At 39.9% G+C, this 27392-nt stretch overlaps 1 protein-coding gene across 4 annotated transcripts in view; it reads left to right on the top strand.

Moving 5' to 3' along the window:
- Nucleotides 1–27392, top strand: part of AFF3 (AF4/FMR2 family member 3) — a 306895-nt gene that overhangs the window by 196232 nt on the left and 83271 nt on the right. For 3 of the 4 annotated variants that reach the window (XM_048494123.1, XM_048494121.1, XM_048494124.1), the window contains 2 exons: nucleotides 11987–12038; nucleotides 23763–23803. In XM_048494123.1, coding sequence (XP_048350080.1) covers nucleotides 11987–12038; nucleotides 23763–23803 — 93 coding nt within the window. The remainder of the gene's footprint in view (nucleotides 1–11986; nucleotides 12039–23762; nucleotides 23804–27392) is intronic. The other variant, XM_048494122.1, reaches the window with a different exon arrangement.

Genomic DNA, 27392 nt, shown 5'->3' with positions numbered 1-27392 from the left:
ATGGCACACTTTGGAAAGTGGACTGTATTGCATTGTATCTCATTGAAGTCCTTACCCTCCCCAAACCCCATCTTTCTCAGGCTCCACCTCCAAAATATCCAAGGATTTCCCAACCTGGAGCTGGCAACCCTAGGTGGAAAGTGAATTCCTGAAGGTTTCAGTAGGCCCACTGAATTACAAATAACCATAAAGACCATGTAAAAACAGACTTATAATGTCTAAACCAGACTGTTAATCCAGTTTCACTGAAAAACAGGTTGTACATGAGCGACTTCAACCAATTGTTTTGGCCAATTCCTGGAAATTTTGGTCAGGTAGGGGATGTTGATATGTCACCACCTTCTCTCTTGCGATCAAATAAGAATAATCTCCACCTCTGTATTTAATTATTTTTCTCATACTCTCTTCTCATTTTACACTATTTCAATTATCACATTTCACACAGCAACATTTTGACAATATTGAAATCATTTAGCGATTTGAAAAGAAGTTTATAAAGTAACCTTGGGAGAGTATTTTGACAAGGAAAACATTTTTATCACAGTGGAGACACAGTTAATGAATTTCAGTTTGACTGCAATCTGTGGGTGTGAAATTCAGTGATTGTGAAGATTGCTCTGCTGTTAAGAAATGAACAGGTAATACTAAATACTGAAAGGTATTATTAAGCTACTTACAGTGCAATCCTAAACAGAGTTATACCATTCTAAGTCCATTGATTTCAATGCATTTGAAAGGCATTGAGAGTCTGTTAGCTATTATGTGTCCACACATAATAAGTGTGAAAGCAGTTAATGATTGCAAAGATACTACTTAACTGCCTCCTCCAGGAGCTTATCATCTTTGTAATATTGCTAATTGGCTAATGGTATGTTGATCTAGTAGTAAATAGGAAAAAGTATTCCAGAATTTCTCTGGGTGTATTCTTGGCAAGGCAGGGGAGAGGGAATGTTGATTTGGTTTGGCAACCATCATATAGGAGAGGGTCCATGACTCAGTTTAGAGTTGTATATTGTCAGTTGATTGGTTTATTGATTACCTATTGACAACAACTATTAGGAAGTAGCTTACCTTCTTATTACATTATGGCACCTTTTGTTAACAAGATCAGGATTCTGAACTGCTAGCCTTCTAGTAGTCAAAGGCAGACCTTGCAAAACTTCTATTGGCTACCTGCGACTGGAAGGTCAAAACCGGAGGACTCACCTGCTGTACTCAATACAGATGCCTTTACAAGTAGTAGACCCACTTAAATCTGACTTCAGAATTGATGATAGGGCAGAAACAGCTTCAATTTCACTGGAGGATAGTCTGCATTTACTTAGCATAATGGGTACAGAAGAATATACCAGAAAATGTGGTTCAATAAGCCCATTAAGGTCTTTAACTTGAAGTGAACTTGGAAGGAAATAGGCACTTGTCATAGCACAGGTGTCCTGACTGGTTGACCCTGCATACGAGTCTTCCTGTTGCATTCCGTATTAATTGAGTTGTCTTCAAAGGCAGCTCCATGTACAGCATGTTGTAGTAGTCGAAGAGCCTGGAGGACAGTAGCACGGATCAGTGAAGTCAGGTCGGCAGAGTCTAAACAAGGTGCCAGCTTACAAGCAGGATATAACTGAAAGAAGACACTCCTAGCAACAATGTGCTTATACATTGTCCCAAGAACTGCTTTTTTAAAAACAGAAGCAACAATTTATCTGTCAGAATCAAATAGTACAATTTTATATTTTCTCATCTAAGTAATTATATTAAATCATGACAGCCAATCAATTAAATGCAAGAGTTTAGTGAAACAGCTATCTTGTTTTTAACGTCAGTTAATTAGTTCATTACAGTCTCTCAACACAAGAATCATAATATTACCTCTCAAATGAATCCTATGGAATTAATTTTTTCTCTTTTTGAGGGAAAGGGCGTCTTCATAACATGAGTTATTCTTGCCCATTCCTTTGAATGACAGGACTAAGCTTTTTGTTTGCTAAACCTCTGTTGGCCTTTGGAGCTCAATTTACTTCTTGCCTCATGTGAGAGTAGCAGCTCCGAGAGAGCTCTCTTCTTCTCAGCTGTGTGTTTCCACTCTTTTTCTCTTGCCAAAGCACTTCAATCTCTGCACGTGCCTTTTTCGTTGCCACCTGTCTCTTCTTAAACCATTTTCCTCTGTCTGGGTCATTCACTCTGTCTCTCCTATTCCATGCCTTATCTTCTTCTTCCCTTCCCTTTGAATTCTCTCACGGAGTTGTCGGAGGGAGGGAAGCTACATTGGAGCCAAGGAGTTCTTATTGGAGAGAGATTCCAACTTGGTCTGCTGCCTCCACAGTACCCAGGAGTCACTTTGAGTCCAAACACATTGGGCAGGAGCAAAGAAGGTACAGTGGTGGAGGAACTGCAGAATAATATGCCAAAACTCCAAAAACAAAAGCAGCCTCCCACACCTCAGGAAAAGGGGCACAAAAAAAGCATGCCAAAAATGCACTCCTGGGTAACCAGTTCAACCCATTAGGGTAACAATGGTGGGCCTTACCCCAAGAAACTCCTATGGTGACCAAGGGAGTGGTGCAGAAGACACTGGGGGTGCAGGAGGGCAGCCATTTTGTGCCACTGGAATGATACAAAACCTGTATCCTGCTTCTGACAATAGTGTGGCTGCCACTTTTTAAATGTGCTGAAGATTACAGACCATTTTTAAAGACAGTCCTACATACACTGTGTAATCCTCCTTGAGGTTCAGTGAGAAAGGCAGACTATAAATAACATAAACATATAAAGTTATATCCAAATTAGATTACTGTAATGCACTCTAAGTCAAATATAATCAACAGGGTGGGACGTCCAATAAACAAAGCAATAAGGTTCTGACTGCAGAACTATAACAAGTAAAAATCTGGTCATGGATCTGAAACAAAGCTGAAGGATTAACATGACATGTTAAAGTTCAGTGATTACACAGCAGGATCATACTTATAACAGACAGAACACATTATACTAGTACACATCTACTCAGATCTGATGAAATCAGACAAGTCTGGGCCTTCCAGGTCAAAGTACTAACTACCTGTCTGAAAAAGCCCTTTTGAAACCTGCAGGAGACCCTGCTCTGAGGAGCAAAGCTGTCATGGTGGAACATAGGGAGAGAGACAGTCCTGTAACTATGAGGGGCCAAGTCCATGACGGACTTTATATGTGATAGCCAGTACCTTGAACTGAACCTAGTAACTGAGGGGCAGCCAGGCTGCAGACCAGCATGATATGCATGCTCTGCCTAGCTTTTGATAATAATTGAGCTGTGGTATTCTGTACAAACTGGAGTCTCTGGATTGACCGATGGATGACTTATGTAGAGTGCATTAGAGTAGTTTAGCATTTTGGTATGAATTTGGGGGCCATGGCAAGGTAAGGGTCTATCTTCTGGAGCAGGCTCAGTTGTAAAGAGGTGTTTTTTGCAACTGCATTGTTTCTCAAACAGCATTTCTGGATCCAGTATAATATTTGACACTTTGCTGAGCCAACAAGGGTCATATAAACCCCATGAAAAGTGGGAAACCTGCTCCTTCAGGAGGAGTGCAACCATTGCAGAACTGGTTGGCAGTTCAGTCTTCGAACATCTTTACCATTGACAGATAGCATGTCAGTCTTACCTCGACTGAGCTACTGATTATTAGTGCTCATTCTCCTCTTTACTTTCTCCAAGCCCCTGATCAGGACTTCTACAGGCTCTTTATGGAGACTGAATAGAGTAATTATAATAATGCTAGTAAGTCTTCTGATTTGTACAACACCCCCCCTCCCAACCCGGATTTATACTCTGCTTTTCAGCTGTGTTGGCTCCCAAAGCTGCTTCCCATTCAAATAAATAACATACAAGTAAAGCAGTGGTTTCAATTGACTGGTGGTCCTGCAGCTGACTGGTGGATCTGAATCAAGGTGAAAATGTTAAGCTCAGATAATAAAGTAAACAGATTGTTGCAAAGTAAAATAAAAGTAAGGCTTCAAAATAGCCACAACAGGCAATGAGATATTGCACTTTCAGCAAGCTGGTCGGCAACTTGGGGAATCATAAATTTATGCTTTAGTACAACACATTCCCCAAAACAGTGGTATCGGTTATGTTCTTCCTTTGCTTCTCATGTGTAAAAATTAAGTAATATTTCGAAAAGACAGCAGTGAACTGTTATCAGATATTGAAGGACTATAAACTTACCAAAATAGCTATTAATCAACTAGCAGCAGGAATGGAATAAATGGAATCAAAGGAAACAGAATGTGGCTTGGTAAACTGAGTAGCTCTCTTAAACACTTTATTGCTTAAACCTGTTTCCTCCTGTGATGGTGGTAAGTGATTAGTCTTGAAAGTTTGGCAGGCTCCTTGACTTATGGGAGTATTTAGGCAGGTGCAGAGAAATAATCTTCTGGTAAGTGACCATCGTTCTTTCATTTTTATATAAGCTCTCATTTTTATGTCGCTTCTTTGATCTTGAAGTGGGATTATGCTGTAGATCTCTTTCAAGCTACCAGCGGTAAATCTGCCATGTTTTGAAAGTGTTTTTACACTGTCCACCAGCATACACACACACCCTGCCTGCCATCCCAAGATTTGAATGCTGGGAACATACTGTTTCTTTGTTCATTCTAGTAGCTACTGTTTGAAAACAGTTAGGGTTCTGTTTTGCTTAAGTACTGTGCTCTGACGGACACTCCCATCTACAAGCTGCCCAGCCACAGCTCGGCAGACTCGCCTGGCTACCACCCCCCAAAGAGGCTTCCCAGCAATGTGGGGAGGCTAGAAAAGTCAAAAAGCCTCCCCACTTCTGAAGAGCCTTTTTAGACCCCAATAAACTTAGCCCACCTGAAAGGGTGACTTAAGTCCGAAGCGTGGCCTGCTGGTGTATTGCTGGCGAAGGCCAAGAGGGTGCCCACTAAGGTTGGCTATGCTCCTGACCAGCTCCCATTTTGCCAGCAGGAGCCCTGGGACTCTGGCATGGCATCCAGCACCACATTCCAGCACCAGGGATGGTACAGCTGCAGGGCAGCAGGATTGCCCCTCTCCTGGGTAAGTGCCCTGGAGAGGGCAAATCTCCCAATGTGGCATCATGCCAGTCCCAGGAGCAGACATGTCCCTCCCCTTTGGATGGGGCTTTCAGTTTGCCAGTTTTAACCCTTTTTTTCAAAACTACCAGTGATTAATGAAAGTATGATTCATTAATGATGTATAATTGATGGCAGAAGCTAATAAGAATTGTTTGTAAAGTAGGACTGATGTACTTCCCATTGCTAGTTTGACATTAGGCATATTACCTATGGATGTCATCTCTTGCTGGTCTAGTGGTGGCAGAGGTGTATCCTGGGGCAAGGCACCAGACATAGCTCCTCAAGGGGTGCCTTTCCGTGTTCCACAGTCTCTGGGAAAAACTATGCCCACCCCTAAATTCCGTGGAGTTCAGGGGTAGGTGCACAGTTGAACACTGAATCCTGCCAGCATTCAACTGAGCTCACCCCAAACTCCATGTGGAGTTGGGGAGCAGGATTCACTTTTTCAACACTGAACTCAGCTTGGCTAGATCCAGCTTTAAATTGAAGACAACTTGACAGCACTTTCCACTGCTACCAATTCCTCTCCCAACTCTTAGGGTGAAATAGCTGCTAAGAAGGTAGATAAGGATAATAAAGATAATCCATAGATTACAGAGGCAGAAGTTACTCTACCTTCTATGATGAAGTGACTTCTCAATCACAAAAAGTTATGAAGGAATCAATTTTGTTAGTCTTTAAGGTGCCACTGTTTTTATGCTACTGTTGAAGATCAGGACGTGGGAATTTAAATCTCAGATACTAGAGATTCTACTCCCATCAGCCCCTACCAGCATGGCCAATTGGCCATGCTGACAGAGGCTGATGGGAATTGTAGTTCCTGAACATCTGGAGAGCCGCAGGTTCCCTACCCCTGGCCAAGACTAATAAGGCTACCCATCTGGAATGCTCTATCATTATTGTGTGTTAAGCTATAGCTCCAGTCAAGGCCTTTCCTTATTGCTGAGGGGGATTTTAGAATTTCTGACAGGTATAACTTTATGTAGTTGAGTAATTTTTCTGCATCCAAGTATTGCAAAGTTTTTGTTGCGTGTTAATTTTCAGAATATACTACCTATGACAGGAATTTAATAATGCATTTAAATACCATAAATAGCTTGGGAAAGAAAAGCAGAACGACACAGTCCCAACTGGAAGAGTGCAGCTTATTTCTAAATGAATTGGTAATTTTGTCACTGTAGGCTGCACTGTAGTTTTCCAGTCATTCAAAATTTTGTATTTAGCAGGTACAGCTCATCTTAATGTATCTTCTTTATAGTAACATTAAGTAGGTAAGCAACACTTACAATATTAATTTTAGTTAGCTTTTGTTGTAAGTCATTCTTCTGTTCCATTTTAGTACTATATGTTAGACCTGTTTTGAAGAAACAACATGCATTTTGGAGAACATCAGAGAGGGTCCTATTGGGATATTTCAGAATTACTCTAGGGGATATCTCTGTTTGCTGTGTTAGCAGTCATTCTCTGCTTTTTATTATCATTTGATTCAACAAAATAAGCAATACAATTTCAGAACATGTAATTAAATCCCGTTAAACATAAAAAGTGTGTTATATTTTTAGCCTGTAAAACTATTTCAGTAATAAAGTAGTCACAGCTAATCCAAATAACCGATATTGTGTTAACTGACAGGAAGTACATTATTTGGATGTAGATATGCATTAGGAAGGTTGACCATCTGTTCTTTGATAGGAAAAAAAATAATAGCTGTAAATTTCACTTCATTAACACAGACTGAAACATGTGTCCACCCATTACTCATGAAGTATTCATATTTTACAGCTTAGAGATCTTTGATGAAGGAATGCAACTGTATGTTAATACTCCCCAGGGATTAATCTTAGTGCACAGGAATATCGAGTGATGCTTGTTGCTGGAGTAGGTGCTTCCATTCACCTTAACTGCATGACTTTGAAGGCAGATGATCTGGCTGACAGGCTGAATGTATGCAAACCTAAGGAAAGTGAAATGCCATTTTTGCTTAGAAAATAATGGGATGCCAACCGCAAGTAATGAGATATTGGGTGTATTCCGTGAAGCACAAGTGGCCAGCCCTTCTCCTTTCCCTCAACAATCCTCTAACCTCCCAGACCTGATATTAAGAGTTGTGGGAGCCCCATTCACAAGTACCACATGGTCTAGGGCTGCATTGAAGAAGAGGAACTGTGCAAAATTGACTCTACCTTCTTGCAAGAGCGGAACAGTTTTACCAAGTTTCACTTTCTCACCACAGCCCCCTCAGTCACATTAGCTCTTAAGAATGATCTGTATCCATAATTGTCTTTCACTTGCACTTCCAAGAATCCATTCCAATGTCCTGGGTTTTTTAAAATTCAAAATCCCCCTCCATCATGGAAGCTCACTGGGTGACGATGGACCAGTCGCATACTCTCAGCCTAATCTATCTCACATGGTTATGAAGACAAAAAGGAGAAGATGTAGGCTGCTTAGAGTCCCTGTTGCTGAAAAGAGTCAGGGTATAAATGAAGTAAATAAATAATAAATGTAGCTGAAGATGAAGATGAAAGGCAGATAAAAAGAAGGCTGGAGGGTTGGCAGGTGGGAAGGAGAAAAGAAAGAAGGAAAAAGTGGGGGTATGAAGTTGCCAGGAGGAAGAGAAGAAACGGTGTAGAGAAGAGTGGGAAATGGACCCCCCACAAGTCTTTGCAAGTTCCCCACTGTGCAACTGAGCATGGTCCAGCAGCTGGCACTGTGCAACTGGACCATAGTTTTCCCAGGTAAAGGCTGTCGGAATAAGGGGAGGAGGGAATACTGAAGCCAGAAGCCAGATAACCATAGGTTGACTAGTGGATGGCAGAGGTGGGGGCAGAAAAGGGGAGAGGCTCTGGAGGCTTTCAGGGAAAGAAAAGAGGAAATGGTGGAGGAGAAATGAGATGATACCCAAAGGTCCTTGTGGTGCTCCATTTCTTTCCCTCTGTCCTTGGCTTTTTGACAAAGGACCGATTCACCCTTCTGTGGCAGCAAATGGACATGGATTTCTGTCTACTATTTGCTGTGATCACTGCAAAGTGAGAAGAGATGTGCACCTGTAACCTCAGCTTGTGGGTTCTGTGGGGCAGTACTTGGAAGGAGTTGCAAAGAACCAAATTTAAACAAAACAGTTTACTTCTCTTTACAAATAACATTAAACATCAACATTTAACATTTACAATTCAAGGTCCTGTTCAGGGTTTCTGTATTTCCAAGTCACTTATATTTACAGTCTACTTGATACGCTGCCCACCCGAATTCTTTTCTTGCTTGTGGTTGCCTTTGAAAGACTTCAAAGGCTTGGTGAACGGGATTCAAAGATGATGAAGCCACCCTGGTTAGAAAACTCTCACCATTTACATACACAAAACCCTGAAACAATAAATTCCTAACATTTAAATATAGCAAAAAAATATAAACTCCCTTCCACTAGTTCCCCTACGCTAACATTGCAGTTACCTTAAACAAGGTGTTAAGGGCTTAATAAAATCAATCAAGGTCCCAGCCTGGTAGCCTTGCTTCCTCCAACCTCATGAGTTCTGCAGCATTCTGCTTCTTTTCAGACTCCACCCCTTTCTGGGTCATCCCATTCTGACACAGGGGTTACACACCCATCAAGCATTTATAGTGGATGGACAGCTTCATGTATAAGTGTTGCTGAAAGAACACATATTTTTGGGAATCATGTGTGGGCGTAGTAGCCATTTGCTTTAGACCCAGGAAAGCCATTGCAACTCAAAGAAGTCAGTATTAATCTACTCTAATTTGGTATGAAGCACCATCATAAGTGCTAAGGAACTAATGTTTATTGCACATTCCTAGCATACACACAGTGAAGCCATTTCCACATCAGTTATTTGCCCCAGATTCAGTGTTGTTGGGAAGCAGGGTCCCCCCACCCCCTGTTTTCTCACAGCAGTGTGGTGCATTATTACATTTTCTCTGGTTTCCCAGCTTCTCCAATCTTTCCCAAACCTGCAGTATTGAACTGCTTTGTGAAAGATTGCAGCAGAGCCAGGATGGCTGCTGTGTGGGTGGAAAGAGTTAGATTTTCCTGGCTCTACCCATTCAGCAGCCATTTTCCTGCCACTGTCACTGCAATAGTCATTTCTTCCCACCAATGGTCGATTCCCCACGGGCAAACTCTATCTAGATCAAACCAAGTTTGTAAAGAAACTGCACCTTTTAATTGGGGTTTCAACCTCCCCACCGCAGCATGTATTCAGCGAAGACATGTAGACCTTTCCCGGATTCCAGAAATGTAGCAGTGTCCACCACCACGCAATTGCGGGCCTCTCCTGATTGGCTGGCATGCCATGTTGGGACGGGACCTTTTTGGAGCGGGAACCTGAGATTCGCTCGTTTGCAAGGATATACATTTAAGTGTTTAGGAGTTTAAGTGAGTTTTCGCCCATTTGCAAAGATAAACGTTTATGCATTTAACCGGGGTTTCGCTTGTTTGGAAGGGTAACCGGTTAATCGTGTATGCAATTTTTCGTTATGCTAACCGAAACCCGGAAGAGGTTGTGCGCACATTGCTCAGCATCCAATGACAGCTGATTGGTTGCTAGACTTGTGTCACGCTCCATGGCAGGAATTTTAAACACGGATTGGACCCCCGTTCCTCCCCATGAAACTAGATCGAAAGCTTGCTAAGGAGAAAAGTTGTACATGCAAGCAGGCTCTGCCAGGATGCAGGATAAGGGGGAGAACGAGCGCCAGAAATGGGACGAATCCCTGTTCCTTGCTCAAGCAGTGGAGAGTTCTTCCTGAAACCTGGTTATTTCGTGTGAGTATCATGAGATTAATTGACCATGGGAAATAGACCACATAATAACAGATTTGAGCAATCTGAAGTTATCTCACACAGAACAAAGTAAATCTAAAATTATTTACCAAGCTTTCATCTGAATTTAGTCCAGTTTGGTCTCATCAGAACTTCAGAGCTAAGCAGGTCAGTCCTTGAGAGCTAATCATGGTCGAATGGAAGCCCACCAAGGAAGACCAGCATTGCTATGTGGAGGAAGGCAATAGCAAACCATGTCTGCTCATCTCATGTCTGGAACATCCCATGGAAGGAGTTGGTTGCAACTCACTGGAATGATCTTCTTCCTAGGATTTTTTCCAGGTGCCCTGGAATGCAGTAGCCAGGCTCCTTTCGGGGACAACATCTAGGGACCGGATTACGTCGGTGCTATATCAGCTACACTGGCTGCCAATCAAGTACCAAATCATGTTTAAAGTTTTGGTTCTGACCTTTAAAGCCATTCGCGGACTCGGACCTGCATATCTGATGGACCATCTCTCCATGTATCGCCCCTCTAGGCCTCTCCACTCATCGGAGGCGGACCTGCTGGTGATCCCTGGCCCCAAGGTGATCCGGCTGGCCTCTACAAGGGCCACGGCTTTTACAGCCCTGACCCCTACTTGGTGGAACAGGCTCCGAGGTGAGATCAGGGCCCTGTGGGACTTACAGAGTTTCCCCAGGGCCTGCAAAACGGACCTGTTCCACCAGGCATTTGGCCAGCCGGGGTAATATCAACATCTTACTATATAATAAACATCTGGCCTCCCGTGAGTACAAGTAGGGGGGATGGGGTGGGAGTTTTAAAGCCGTCTGTAATGCATATATGGTTCTTAATTATTGAGTACTGATTGTTTAGTTGTTTTTAATCTTATAATTTATGTTGGACACCACCCTGAGCCCTTTGGGGGAGGGCGCTATACAAAATAAATAAATAAATATTCTAATATTTTGATATATTTGTTGACTACCTCAAAAATACTGCTTATGGATATTGTTATTAGTGTGAGCAGTATTATGTTAGAACCAGGAACTCGCTTTGAGATTGGAGGGTTTTTTTTCTGTGAAAAGATGAAGTCCGTGTTTTCTTTTCATAGAAGAAAAGCACAGAATGTTTCATGTGAAATTCTTTATATAAGTCAACCATGGGAGATATTATCAAAACTGACTCATATTTATAAAGTATGTTTTATGGAATATTGGACTTATTGTATAAGACTTGGTGTTTTTGTTTGTTTGTTTTTTGTTTTTAAATAGCAAGATAACTCCTTTTGATCTTCATTTCAAATTTGTTCAAGCTAATGCATTTATAATTTATATATTCATATGTATATTTCATATAAGTGTTAACTTTACATATTGTACATTATGATATGCTGATTTGATTGTATAGAATTTAATGAGTTTATTGTAATGATTGAAATGGTTAATAAACATACATTATTTTTAAAAACCTGACTCATATTAAATACTTACCAAACCAATCCTTGACATTAAGCACTTCACTGAGAAAAGATGTCCTTATGCTCCCTTTTCACACAATGAAGAACCTCTTCAACTTACCTAATTACTAGCTGATTAAAAAAAATCAGTTTACCATTTCTTATAAGCAAATTTGGAAGAGAACAAGAATGAAAATCCCTCGTTTCAGACATTTCATCCTTTTCCAATTCAGAGATAAGCATAGATTCTTAGTATTCCAGGAAAGCATTTTACATGATTTTGTGTAGTAGGTTTGCATGAATGTAATCTTTGTCTCAGAATTGGCTGGATTTTTTTCAGAAATATGTAGTAAGCATTGCAAGATCATGAAAAGTGCTAGAATATGTCTCTAAATATATCAATTACAGTGATCACATTATTCCCCCCCCCCGCCCCCCATAGGACATGTTTGAAGAACGATGATTACAGAGCATTTATGTATGAATGGTCAGAATTTAACATGCTGTCAGTTAAACACTTACTAAAAACTATTATTTGTTTTATATCACATTATACTGGGGATGGTAAGAATATTAGATGATTGCTACATATTAGGCATTTTTATAACACTTACGAATTATCAAATTGAAGTTAAATATAAATCTTAATTTTTTTCTGCAGAACATTAGAAGATGACCTCAAATTGAGTAGTGATGAAGATGAGAATGAGCAGGTGAGAAGGCTATAAATTATATGAATTATATGAAATTCTTTCAGTCACTTAATTAAATGATTGATAAGTAGGACTTTGTTAAGCATCTCAGGATGTCAGGCAGCAAAGCATGCAGTTCTCTACGCATAGCCATAACTCTTGGGTGTGGATTTTTTTCTTGCATGTCTCCTTCTAAGTTAATGGATAAATGCTGTTTAATGTTTACTTAAACACTAGCAGAATTCCACTAAAACAATGGTGCCATGTCAGAGGCCCATAGTTTATGCTCAGAAGCCCAGAGATTGTTGCTAGCTCTGGGAAAGGTAAGAAGAGGCTGGCTAGAAAGGTAATTTGTTCTAGGGGCTCAGCATCTGTAGAATATCATGTTTTAACCCCCAAATATGGCCCTGAACATTTTTAAAATACATTGTCTTCACCACTGAGGTACACAAACTTAGACTAGTGCCTCTTTCATACAGACTCTTAAACCCTGCTTTGACTTCAAATAGCAAATTGATTTTTAATGTTTCACACACCTGAAAGAGAAAGCCTTCACAAAAAAATCCAAAAACAAAACTGGATCAAAACAGATCCTGGAAAATCTGGATTGAAACATTAACTGCTAGAGGACAATGTTTTATTCTTTAAAACTGTGGTTCCCAATCTTTTTTTGCTTGTGTACCTCTTGACAACCCATTTCCCTCAAATCGTCCGCACACACCCATATTAGCAAACCCATTATATAATTTTTTCACATTCTCTCAAATGATTCGGTGTGCACCCTTGGAAGTATGCATACCCCAGGTTGGGAACCATTGCTTTAAAAAAATCCTTTTGGCTTCAGAAGTCAGAGTGGGTTAATGGCATATATGAAAAGGACTTAAGAAAAGGCTTCAAAAGGATGTCATTCCAGGGTTGACCTGAAGAACCAACATGATGTAATGGTTAGAGGTTTGAATCTCCACTCTGCCATGGAACTTGCTGGTCCCCCTTGGGCCAGTCATAGATTTGCAGCCTAACTATCCCATAGGGTTGCTGTTGGGACAATAAAATGGAGGAAGAGGGAATTATATAAACTGCTTGGTATGATATAAGCTTCCCTTTGGGGAGAAAAGTGTGATATTAAAATTAATTAAAGTGAAACAAATGTCAGATATCATGATGTGAAAAACCAGGGCCCTGGGATCTTCTGTCATTGACAAGAGGAAGAAAAAGAAACACTGGTAGAAGAACAGATAGTCTATAGTAGTATGAAGAATTATTTCTACGAGTTACCTTGTTAAGTGGCTTATGGGTTACAGAAGAAGACACAGACACAGAAAGATCTTTTTGAGCTGATACTCTATATCAAGAAGTCTATTGTAATCACATTTTCTACACATATTAGACAGATTCTTAATTTTAATTATATAAATGTATTTTCCTCCTCTAATTAGCATCATTTATCCATTTAAAATTGCAATTTTAATTTTACAGGCAGTGATGAGAAGATGTAATGTGCAGAAAAAAAAATTCCATTTGCGTATTTAATTTCACTGACACTAAAACCTTACCTTTTTAATCCCCAATCAATATCTGAAGAGCACACAATTAGCAGACTGCTGGGTAGTTAACATAAATCTGCAAGTTAAGAAGATCCAGTTCCCTTTGATTTATAATGCATAAAGTAATAATTTTGTCACGATGTCTTTTGGAAAATGTCTAAAGCTTTGTGTCATGGAGATGTCAAAACTGTGCTTAAGATTGTTCTGAGCACTGAATCATAGTGATTATTGCCTCTTGGTTCCCCTGAAGTGTGGAATGGTGCATGAAACATCCACATTACAATTCTCTGTTCCTCAGTGTAGAGGTCATTGGGCAGGTTAAATCAGTCTTAGGTGCAATATAAAAAGGTGATTGCTGATTTTAATGCAAATGACTCTTCCCTTTTTTCTTTGTCCTCTTAGAACAGGAACATTTTATAGCAAAGTAGAAATGTAAAGGCAAGAAGTAAGCTTTTGAATTCAGTTGTGCAATTCATGTCAATCAATGTGAAAGAATTTGAATGACTAGTTTACATGTGTGGAAAAATAATCAAATTTATTTTTCCAACCGTAGTCTTGTAGGTCGAATTTTTCCCCTCACTCTTCAGGATCAGATTGTTTGCTGCTGAGGTTTTGTGGCTGCGAAAATTTATTGCCCACAGAGTCAATCAATCCACAATTCAGAAGCTTAGTCTGAATAAATAGAGCCATTGTACTTGTCTGGAATATGTAACCAAAGTTCATCCACTCTGTTTGCCTCTTGCATCTCCTGAGATTCATAAAAGGCAACACCCTGGTATGTGCTCTTGGTCTCTGCCAAAGGAATAGTGGAATTGTATAAATAGAAGCTAAGGGAGCAACCAGAACCCATCCAGAGAGACATGCCTCCAAAATGGAACTCCATCTGTAAGAGACAGGGAAATAGAACTGTGTTTTAATACTTCTCTGGAGGCAGCCTATAAATAACCCAAATATATAAATGCATGCAACAAAGAAGCCAGAGCCTTTAAAATGTGATGATATCTGCATATGGATCCTCATTCAGTCATTGTAGGTATTATGATCTTTTACAATTTGAAGTCCTAAGCATCCATTTTAGGAATTAAAATGAACATACTGAACTGTTGTTCTGGAGGATTAGACTGATTCATGTGTACATTTATTTACTAAAACATTTATAGCTCACATTATGCTTCCGGCAGCATAAAATATGAAATTAAAAAGCATGAAAGTAACAATTAAACCCCAGTTCATTTCTAACCTCATAAAAGGACTCAACTTACACTGCCTTAGAAGCTCTGCATGCATAACTCCATTCCCATCATTCAGAGGAATATGAATGCTTTCATGAGCAGGAGCTTTGGATGGAACCACCAAAGCAAACAAAACATGATCTTGTGCCTCAATCTTGTACTGTCTTCATGGTATACATTGTGCATATCACATATTGCAAAGCAGAAATCTATTTTTTAGCAGGAAGAGTTCCTAAGATCTAACAGTACAGACACAGTGTTGACCTGTTGCTTACATAAAAGTATATGAGGAGCCCAATCCAGAAGGGAGAGTAATTTCATGGCAGCCATGGATGGTGCAACACTGCTGCCTCTGAAGAGGTTTGAAGCATTGTGGGAAGTAAAAAAAAAAGGGAAACCAGGAAAAAACTCAGAGTGTGCTGCAAGCCCCCTCTGCAGCCCAAAAGGTATCTACTTTTTTGGTGGCATAAGTGCACACCAGCAAAAGGAGGTGTTCCCAGCTGAAAGGCCCCAATAATGACTAAAGTAGGTTCTGTCCCCAGGAACGTTCCCACTAGTGCTGGTATGGGTTTCTATCCTGGAGGAGTGCTGCATAGCAGCATCATTTGTGCCCAGGTGCCATATAGCTGTGCAGCTCCGAGGCACCAGTGTACATGGCCCTGTTGCTGTTATAAAAGAAGAAGAAGTCTTTATTTATGGTCAATGACCAAATATTTTGCTGATATAGATGCCATGTGGAATGGTGTTTACACTTGTGACAGGACAATGCTGGTTCCATAGTCCTTTCTTCCCTCCCCTTCTGGATAGCATAGTTAAGTGCCATGGCGACTCATGCTTCCGACTCATGGCAACCCTATTTAACAGTGTCTTCCAAAATGTCCTCCAGTTAACAGACTTGCTTCGGTCTTGCAAACTGAGGGTCATGGCTTCTTGTACAGAGTAAATCCATCTCATGTTAGATCTTCCTCTTTTTCTACTGCCTTCAACTTTTCCTAGCATTATTGTCTTTTCCAGTGATTTTGTCTTTTCATCGTGTGACCAAAGTGCTATAGCCTCAGTTTAGTCATTTTAGCTTCTAGGGACAGTTTTGACTTGATTTAATCTAGAATCCACTGATTTGTCTTTTTGACAGTCCATGGAATCTAGGATTAAACTAGGATTAAACTTGCCAGATGAAACGTAGCACGCCTTTCTTTATTATTCATAATAATAAAGGAGAGAAACAGGATAATATAGATAATAAACATACCAAAATAACACAGAATAAGTTAATGTTTCCAAGTCATATACATGTCACAGGTGCTATTAAAATTATACCATTTTCTTCTAGAGCAGCGGAAATAATACTAGGAATGTTACAGCTACCTTATCACCTCAACTTTAGCCTTCCCTAAGGACATATAATCTAATATGACTCCCAGGTTGAGCCTTTTAAATCTCAGCATTGCAAAGCCAGATCAGCTATGACAGCTTTCATTAATGAAGTCTTAGTTGCAATGCATTTAAAATTGGCTAACAAGATTTTAATAGAAAATGAAGTTTAATGATCGCATTTAATGATCTCAGCAGCCACTGCCCCTTGCAGCAGATGCTAATTATTTTTAAAAGCCTGCCTGTGAATTGCTGAATGTGCCCATGCTGGAAAGAAACAGAGTGAAGATAAGCTCCATGTAGTGCTGTGTATGTCACACAACAGACTTGATCTGAACATGCTTAATTGGGAGAAGGTCACATGTATATTCCCGAATAATGTCATTAAGGATACAATGCTTATCATAAATTATGCAAAGTAAGCACTTAGCATTGAAGAGGAGAGGGAATGCGTGAGACAGGCGAGAGAATGGGATAGTCCATCAAAAGTCTTGCTTCTGTGCAACTTCCATTCTTCTCTAAGCTCTACTAAACAATGGGTTGGAGTTAGCTGTCCTTATCAGTGAATCTCTCCTCACTAATTCTCTCCTCACTAATTCTCCTCCCAATCCCACATGCTTTTGTCCATGCAATTCCCATGATTTCCAGCATAATCTTTTTGGCTGGCCAAAGGAGACCTCTCCGCCTACTTTCATCAGTAGAAAAGTCGGTTAGATCAAACCCAATGTGTTTTGCATAAGCATTACTTGGTAAATTGTCCATATATGCCAGCAAGGAAGTGGAACTTAAGAATCACGTGTTTGCTGCCTTTTTTGGACCTGAAAAGTGCCTTTGACTCTGTTGTAAGAGAGCTGCTATGGCTTAAATTAATTGATGCCAGATTATTATTAATTATTAATTATAAAATTGATGTCAGATTACTATTAATTATTAAATCTCTGTATTCAAACACAATCTGCTCGATAAAATGGACGAATTCAGGAGACCTAACCCCGAAGATATCAGTTGTGAAAGATGTTAAGCAAGGCTGTGTATTGGCTCCACTCTTGTTTAATTTATTTTTTAATGATTTGGTATATGTATTGTTACATGTCAACTCACATAGCCCAGTTCTTGCAGACAAACCCATACCACTTCTACTTTATGCTGATGATGTGATACTGATCTCTAGGTCTCAAGTGAGTCGCAAAAGTTTTCTGAGAAAAAGTATGGAGTAGTACTAACTACCTGTCCTTAAACCCAGAAAAATAAAAATTGTTGTGTTTTTTGTTCAATTTATTTAAGCCTTCTAGATGCCTTATTAACGGGATAAGATTGAGCACTCCAAATCTTTTAAATACTTAGGCCTAGCGGCCTTTCATCATAAAGCCACTTGGGACAGGCATAGAGACATTGCCATTAAAGGGAGTTATCACACTGGGTCATTAGTGGTAAAAAAAATTATACTAAGGGAAGGGGATATGTCCCAGCAGCTCTAAAGATTTTCAGTTCTAAGGTAGTTCAGCAACTTCTCTGTGGGGTTCCTTTATAAATAGTTACCATCTGGCTTCCTCTATAAAATCCTCAGGGTACCTCATTCTGTATCATACGCTGTACTATGCTTAGAAACTGGACGGAACCTACTTGAAACCAGAGCATGGCTGAATACATTCAAGTATTGGATCAAATTATGTTTCAACTCTGATGAACCTAGTTTAATACATACTGCATTCCCAAACCTATTCGCATCTGAATGGTATCAACTACTCAAATCAAAAATTTACTCTCTAGGTTTATTATTTGAAGATCTCTGAATATTGTCACCCAGCGAGATATTCCGAACCTTAAAAAGCAGACTTTTATTGCAGGAATACCATCTCTTATTGGGGCAAGCAAATAAATCATGCTCAACCCTTTCCCTCAGAATAGTACCTGAACAGGGGCATATAGCCCAAAATCTTGAACTGTTAACTGAACCCCAACAGAGATTGATTATTACAAGGATTTGATGCAATACTTTACTATCTGCCATTACGAAGGGTCACAATTTATCTATCCCTCTCCAGGATCAGGTTTGTCCACACTGCAAAAATCAAGTAGAGACTCTTGCTCACATTATACTCGACTAACTGAAATGTGTGGGTATCAAGAATTTCTCTCCTTGGCTGGCCCTAGAAAAATCTGTAAAAAACTCTGACAGTTTTGTTGTGGGGCTTCTGTTAAACAATACAGACATTAAATAACACAGACGTCATACTCTTGGGAAAAGTAGCAAAATTTATCTTACAGGTTACGGAACTCTGTAAGTAATGTCTAATGCTCTGTCCATGTTTGACCTTACTCTTGCTTTGTACATTATAGATGTCTGGTAACGTACTAGAGCTGATTTTATATGCCTAATAAAGGTTGTTGTTGAATCATGTGTTTGGGCGGAAATTGACCTGCTTCCTTAGTCACTGAGTGACCTGTGCAGATCTCTCTCCTTCAGAATCTCATGTCCTTTAGCAGACTTTCTCTTCTGGCAAAGAGCAGTAGTGAGCTTTTTCAACAAGTGTGTCACAAATCAAGTGCCGCGGAATTTTGCCCCATGCATCAGCTGCCCACAACACACACACATCCTAGTGTTTACCTCTGTACTTAGCAGCCTGGAGGTAACAACAAAAACAGGGAAAGCTATGCGGACCTGATTGTTATGCTATGCCTTCTCTTCCAATGCCATCAGGTTGGTCACCCATGAGCAAATAACTATTCCGTTTAAAATGAACATTTAATTTCTTGATATTCAAGATTCTGCAAAGTAGAGTGCACAAGGAGATGCTCAAATGGCCGTAACTATGGTTGAGGATGCATTATGACTACTGCAAAAAGTTTGCCACTATCCTTATGTAACACAGCTGTTTTGCTCAGCCCACGAAGTTCAAGAAACATGTAATAAAAACGTCCACCTCTGACTGAATTGTTGTGGCCAATAGTGATTTGGGGGTCCTGTCTGTTTCATCCTCTTTCAGCTCTCTACATCACTAAGTAATTGACATCTCTCTTACAGTTTCACCTTGTTAAAAGAGGCTAACCACATTGTCAAATTGTAACTGTGGTTAAAATGCCTGCAATGCAAACACAGCGGTGCACACAGGATAACTTCTGGCCTCTGTATAAAAGCTCTGAGCTCTCCATAGCCATTGTAAGACAAAGCTTTCAGCTTTCAGCTCACTGTTGCTGTAGCCATAATTACTTCATTCGATCCCAATTACAATGAAGGCCTTTAATTTCCTCTTTGATTTCCTTTCAACAACAGATTGCAACTTCTGACAATTTCTAGTAGCTTGTTTCGCAGAAACTGCAACCTGAATATCTGTTGATTGTGTTCCCAAGAATTGACTTCATTGCAATAAAGGATGGAGATATCAGATAAAATATCAGGAGAATGAGAAGCAGAAAAATCATTGCTGCTGATCGAGTACTTATTTTGTCTAATCTATTTGAGGTACAGCTAGAACCTTCCTTCTAGTATTGATACACTGAGGGAAAATGAAATGGGATTTGTTGTGAATGGATCTGTACCTCCTGAGGAGAGAAAGGGTGAAAATGATTTTGTGTCTTACAGCTGGTTGCTGTTCGGGTACTGAAGTTGAGCAGTGGACCTCGTTCTTAATACCATCTGTTCAGTTCTTCTTTGCTATTTTCAGTTCAGCAGTATAGTCAATATTTATTTTGGTACAATATCAATCCTTGCTCATGTATAATACCAATATTTTTTTGGGGAAAACTACATCGCAAAAATACTGAGCAAGAATCCTAAAATATAATTCAGAAAGCTTGGAACATATGGAGATGACTCACAGGCAGCCAATCACCATGCGCACATGGCTTGGGGAGGGGAGGTGAGGCGTGCAATGCCTGCAACTGCTGAACCAGCTCAGCTACTTTCTCCCCGTGGCAGAGGATATGCGTGTGCTGAGCCAGGGCTGCTCAAAGTCAGGGCAAGAGGAAGGAGCTCTCGGGACCCTTCAACAAGTGAGAGCTGAGGGCAGCTCTGGACTCCTCCCACAGTAGCTGTCTTCCCTCCATCTCAGAGCTTCTATGGAGAGAGTGTAAACAGATGGGGCTTGGTGTGCACCGGGGCTGACCTTCCTCCCCACCCCCATTATGATTGATCTTCTGCTCCATACACTAAATGGTTCTGCATCTGCACCAAACCAGGCAATTTGTTGTCCATAACAAGAGGAGTTGACCCTCTCTCATACTATGTGATTTCCCTGAACAGCAGTGGTGATTTGGATGTGTCGATACAGCCTGAGGTATACCTAGGATTCCTCCCCAGGTGGCTGCCTTCCCCCCTGCCAAATGGAGATTATTAACGTAAATGAGAATGAAGAAAGATGTAAGCAGAACAGCTGCAAAGGAAGGGGGGTGAATATATGTGTGCCTCCCATCCCATGTCTCTCATGAGGTGCTGCATTGTGAATATCCACACCACTTTTTTTCAACTTAACACGATTTAAGTATCTGGTTGTAGATTTAGTTATGAGCTAGAATAGAGTGACTGCAAGCACTGGTGCAATGCCCAGTCCTTATAATTTCTGAGCTGGTGATTGTCTTTGCATGGTAGTGCAGAAGACATGAATCCTTGCCCAAAACCTTGGATGCACACAGGTTAGGTTCATTATGTTTTTCTCCTAAGAAAAAAGAGTAGGTATTTTATCAGGTCCTCTAAGGTTTTTCCTGGAGCAAATGGCTGCTTTGGAAGGCGAACTTCAATTTTCTAGCAACCCTCTCCTTCCATAAAGTAGCATCCCAAAAATGTGTGTTTTTGAAAACAATTGGGGCTGGGATTGTCCATGTACAATTCTCACAGCAGAGCTCTGAATATTCCAGACACAAAAACTTAATGTTTGGCCCAACAGCACATCAAAACTTAACAGCCTCAAAGGAGGGGGAGTGGATATGTGCATGCTCCCTCCAATGTCTCTCATTTGGTATTGCTGTGCCTGCCACCAACAGCTGTCTAGAGCCTGTGGCATGCAGTTTCTAGAAGTGGCAACATTAACAAGATGGGCAGCCCCATCCAAGAAGCCAGGCAGCCAGCTGCATCACAGCCATAGTGTCCCACCGCTCCCAGAGAGGCTTCCTGGCAGGTGAGGAGGCTTGGAAAGTGAAAAATCCTCCCCACTGCCAAGAAACCCCCATTGGGTTTCATAGACTTATGCCACCCAAGAGGATGCCATAAGTCTGAATTCCCAGCCACTGGTGTAAGACGGCAAATGGCCGGGAGGAAGTCAACTAATGTCTTCTTCCTTCCTTGTCCACCCCCACTCCACCAGTGGTGGTGTCCAGGGCACTGATATGCTGGCATGGCATCTGGTGCAGCATCCCAGCACTGGGGAGGGCCATAGCTGCCACACACCAATGAAATTGCCTTTCTGCTGAGGTAAGTGCCCCAGGGATAAAATGGAGAATATAAACACTGGAACAAATTTACAGACTAGCAAATATTACATAGTTAAGATGACTGAAATAGAAGGAAAAACAAATCAATTACATCATAAGAAGCAATCAGGATATAACTAAGGTTGATTGAACATAAATCATAATTTTGCGGGATTTGCCACATCTGAGCTCCACAAGGCACATAGTGCTCTACAGAGGGAGCAAGTCACAGCCCTAGATGCAAATGGTTCATTCCAGTACAAGAAATAACCACACAAAGGCTTGCTTATGCCTTCTGTACAATCTTTGGGGGGTCCAGTGGAAGACGTCTTAATTTTCTAAAGATTTTTTACCTTTACCTAGTAAAGCCATTCAGTCTGCCTGAGTATTTTATTATCTAGTGATGCCTTTTAAAATTACTATTTTAATATTTAAACTGGATGCTGCTTTAATCTTTCTGTAAGCAACACAGCATTTTATGTCACTCTCTGGTATAACCGTTCCTGTTTTAATTGTCTTGGTGACATGTTTTTATCCCGTTTATATTATGTTTTCATGGCTGAGTTTTTTAAACTTTTTGTAAGCTACCACCTGCATATTCATAGGGAAAAGTGAAGTAAAAATACTTCAAATAGATAAATATTATTGACGGAATCATGTATAACTTTTTATTGGAACTCTTTTTTTAAAAAAAATTAAGATTTCTTCTAGTACATGTTCTAAATGTATATGAGAAATATTCTAATAATTTAAAAATACTCTAAGCTCACTGTCATTGAGGAGCAATACTCCACATTTTTATCACTGTCATTTAATAATAGTAATGGGGACAGCTCCTGAAAAAAAGTCAACAAAACTTCTGTACATCCCTCTGATCTTAGTGACAGGAAGCCATTTCCAATGTTACATTACTTGATAAGGTGATTCTTGGATGAAGCTGATTATTTAGATCCTTTTCAATCTGCCCTTGGTATGGTTATCAAAGTCTGCATAGCTGAGTTTCAAATCCTTCTGGAAAATACAATCTAGACTGGGAGATGCTAAGAAATTGGTATTATTTCCCATGACTTTTGACATGTGAATTTCCACGGGGTTCCATCTTATCTCCTATGCTATTCATGAAGCGACATTGTTGGAGGGGTTTGAATTTTTTTAAAAATTGTAATTGTTTTAATTTTCGATGTTTTTATTTCTTTTTTATAGAGTTTTGAGTGCGCTTTTTAAAAAATCTCCAGTTTTGATTGCAAGCCACTTTAGTAGGTTTTATCTGAATGGTGGGATATGATTTTTAAATGAATGAGTCATACGAATTAGTCATATAAATACTGTATCTACTAATACTGTATGTACCAAAACATCACATGCATTTGATTTCGTGCACTTTTTTGCCCTAAGTCTTTAATCCAAAGCAAGATAGCAAAATTCCAGAAAGTATGAGGGTCAAAATCAAGGCTAAAATTGGAGCCAAGATTATCCTAACTTTGGGGATATCCAGTTAGATACTGAAATGAAGCCACCCATGTCAGTGTGATTGCAAGACTCATGTCTGAAAAAAGGCAATAATTCAAGGGGAAGCTAGTCCACTGATTATTATTGAATACCTTACTAAATGTGAGAAGCTATGATTTCTGTTCTCTGAACCGCAAGCTAACATAGTAGCAAACCCTATTTTTTCCACCGCCATCAGTAGGCAAAGGCTGAGAAGTATCAATGGATCATTCATCTGCAGCACCGTTAAAAGTAGCCAGCAACTTATTGCAACAGTTCCTTAAAAAGCCTCCTGTAGTTCTTGCACAGCTTGCTAAATGCACAATTCTGTCACTACAGATGACTCCAGAAACCCAAATATGTGATATCTGTTTCTATTGAAGAATGGGAAGAGACTGATGGTAAAGGAGATGGTGGGAAGGAAGAGAATTGATTCCTGGAAAGTTTTTTTCCCTTAATTCCTCTGAATAGAATAGTTCTGGGCAGTACTTTAACAGCCTTCTGGCTTTACAGTGTACTTAACAAAATGTTATTAGATGTTATAAATGGAAAATATCCGTTTTACTGTGGGCTTACTGTTACTTATTAATGTTTCAAAATGTGGACACATGGCAGGAATGTGTGTGACACTTTTTTAAAGAGTTGATTGAGCTCATATTTTAAAAGTCAGAGGATAAAATAAACATCTCTGCCCTTCCTTCCAGCAGGCAGCACAGAAATCTGCTCTCCGGGTTCTATCTGACAGGTACATTTTGTCATTTTTATGAACTATAAATTGCTTTATGAAACGCTGAGCCCTATTTATTGTGGCATATAACTCATAATCGGATTTTGTCCCCAAAGTATCTCTGAACTGGGATGTTAAACATTTTGCATGCTTGAATTTGTCATGCATGCATGGAGTTTATTACTGGGAAAAAATCAGTCTTGCTGTATTTCATATGGACTATGCAGAACCTCTTGTTGTGGGATGAAATGAGAGAGATGAAATTGCATGAACGGTGCAGTAAATTCTGAGTTTTAGCATTTGTTTGAGATATATCTAGGCTCATTTCTCAGCAATAAGTATGCCATTTATTCCACGATGTTCTCCTTTTGACTTTTCCTACTTTTTTTACTGGAGAAAATCTCTAGACTTTTTTTTCCATAAAACAGCATCTTTTCTTTCAGATGGTGTGACCATTTTTTTACCGTCGTTAGAACTTGCTCAAACAATAATAAGTGTATTAAATAATTTCTCAAATGTTGCTCAGTCTTGAGTTGGGCAAATTTTTTACTGAAATATTATGAGGTGTTCACTTTTTTGAGAAATGCATACAGGAATCAGGTTATAAAGGCATCCTTAAAGAACTCTTACTGAAAGTGAATTGCTAGACTTACAAAGGCAGCCTTCAAACACAGTTTTTATTTTAGTTCAGTTCTGGCTATCAGGCACGTTGCAGTTGGCAAGTTCATTTTATAGCACCGCCCTCTCTCTCTCTCTCTCTCTCTCTCTCTCTCTCTCTCTCTCTCTCTCTCTCTCTCTAAATTCCTACTAGATTTATATTTATCCACAAATGAGATACTGTGTCATATAGGCTGACACATAGCAAATTTCCCCATGTCTTTTTGGCAGGCACCTCAACCTTTCTGGCCCACGCTCCCTCCCGCCTCCTTGAGAATAAGCAGTAATTGGCTTTGTAAGGCAACTCAGAGCCTGCCACTTAGGATGAATGATATGTTGTGCATGGGTGAATAACATTTCTTTATGGTCTGAGGCTGAGACCATCAAAACTAGCCCACCTCCACTGACAAGTCTTGTACTGTTTAGACTTTTTTTTTTTTTAAAAAAAAGGGAAAATAGTATCTCTTTGCAAACTTATCAAAAGATGAATGGCTAGCCAATCTTGAGCAGTAGGGAAAGGGGCTGGGAGACAAATAGTACAATCCTATGCAAAATTCTTCCAGTGTAAGTTTATTAAATTCACTGAGAAGGTTACAGCTATTGATGATCTCTTAGGGCTGCCTAATAGCAACATACAGATAAGGTTCCCAGCACCAAGTTGGGAAATTTCCAGAGATTCGGTGGGGGCGATCCTGGGGACAGCAGCGTTTGGGGAGCAAAGGGACCATAGAGGCTACCATGCAAGGCTAACTTTTTCTCCAGGGGAACTGATCTGTGTAGCATGTAATTCTGGGAGATTGTCAGGTGCCCCCTGGAAGTTGGCAACGCTACATATACAGCAGGCCCTGACTGTGGTTCATGTTTCTCTTCCTCTTTGCTACTGGGAACTCTTTGTTTGCCCAGGGGTAGTTTTTCTTCCAGGACTCAGGCCTTTTCCACACGCACAGCTTATTATAGATTTTCCCACTTGTTAAACCTTGTGTCTTGGAAATATTTTCTGTGAAATCATTCTGCACCCCTCCTCCAACACCCCTGCCCGCCAGGCATTTTGGGTTTTTCCCCCTTGTCTCTTCAGTTGCATTTGTTCCATACACTACTGCTGAAAATGTACTGTTCTTGCAGGTTGGTGGAATGTCATAAGTGGTGCAAAAAAGCCCTCCCTTTTTTTTCTTTCGCACAGACATTCTAGCATTTCTGCATAGTTGCATTTTGACAGCAGTTCAAAAAATTTTCAGACTCCATTTCTACTATTGAGAACTGTCAATCCAAAATGGAAGCCAAAATAACTCTTGGAATAGGCGCCATTGCCTGAAGGAACAGAAACACATAGCCCACCCCCATGCACAATGAACCACATTTTTAGCCAAATTAGAGCTGAAGTAACACACAATCATTGCTGTAGTAGTTCCTTGTCAATTTCATCCTGCAAAAGCAGCTTCCCTTGTCAATTTCACTTACTCCTAGCTGCAGACATAGTGTATAATTGCCTTAACATTGCATCACTAATTCAAGATGAAATTGACAAAGATGATACCATCAACCTGGATTCTGTCTTTGCTCTAACATTATATCACTAATACAATATGACAAAGAGATTTTTAAAAATTCCTTTCAAAAATGGAGGACCAGAGGGAGGAGAAAATGGCTGAAGGGGAGGTTGGGTACACAGGGCCAGTTTGTTTGGTGGCGTGGAGAAATACAAGCTGTTTCAACATGACCCCATTCTCAAGGGAGCTGGCTCAGAAATGGATTGAAAAAATCATGGTAAAATTGCTTGGGAAAACAATGGAGGAAAAATGAACAAAGAAAATTGTGCAGAATGTGTGGCAAGATATGTTGTAAATGCTACGGGCAGAAAAGGTCTCAGCCCTAGTATTGAAAAGAAACTCCTGAGATATGCTCGGGCAAGGTCCTGGGCCCTGGCACAAATTAAGTAACTAATTTCAGAGATAAATTCTTAGATAGATAAGCAATTTGAGTCTGTTGTAGCAAAACCAAAAAGTCATTTACTCCATTAGCTTTTATGGCTAGAACCTTTTATATATTTCATGTAAAATAAGATTACTTTTCAGGAAAATGTAATGCATTCTATGTGGGGCTGCTTTTGCAATCTGGGTAGTGACCGAAGAAAGGGTTTTTTCTTTGATGACGTCTTATATTTAAACATGTTATACTTTGCTTCTGGCCACTTCATCTGCATCATTTTATGATGCTTAGTAAGTATGTTATGCTGTTGTTATGTCCTGACTTGTTTTAATAGCACCTGCCTGTTTTTAATGATTTGTTTAATGGCTTTGTTTTCTTATCTTGGTTGTAAGGTGTCTTGAGCTGACTTCTATGGAGGCAATGTATAAGTTTCAAAATAAATACATTTTTATGAGCCTTCATTGTGTTGACTAGGAAATAGGGGCGGGCACAATTGCATGTTGCTGGAGATGACAAAATAACTTGATCCAGCTCTGTAAATATATGTAATCCATAACATACAGAAAAGGCAGTGCTCAATTCCAAATATTTAGAGTCTCCCTATTTTGACACAAATACCTTAAGTATTGGTGGGGAAGTGCTCTGAAAATAATTGCAATTGTGTTGCATCTGAAGGATAACAGTTGTGTTGCAGTTGTGTTGCATCTGAAGATTAATTTTAACTAATGTTTAAATTTGTTCCTATGATCATAAACAATATCCACAAAAAAGGTGACTATTGTACTTTATAGTTAAGTTTCAAGAAATTGTAACATTTGGTGTTAGACATGATTTATAGATTACAGGTTATCCAGGTGCATCAGTTGTGTACTGTTGCATATAAAAAGGGAAACGGTAACATTTTAAACTTCGCAAAATTATAGGTTATCAACTAATGTCCAGAAATTCAGAAGGTTTTTCACTACCAATTTAACATGTGTTGATCAAGATCTAAAAACAACTAGAATAGAGACCATTTAATGAA

The sequence above is a fragment of the Sphaerodactylus townsendi genome, linkage group LG04 (genome assembly GCF_021028975.2).
Source record: "Sphaerodactylus townsendi isolate TG3544 linkage group LG04, MPM_Stown_v2.3, whole genome shotgun sequence".
Classification (NCBI taxonomy): domain Eukaryota; kingdom Metazoa; phylum Chordata; class Lepidosauria; order Squamata; family Sphaerodactylidae; genus Sphaerodactylus; species Sphaerodactylus townsendi.
The sequence above is the reverse complement of the archived record's forward strand: the minus strand, read 5'-3'. Positions and strand labels throughout refer to the sequence as shown.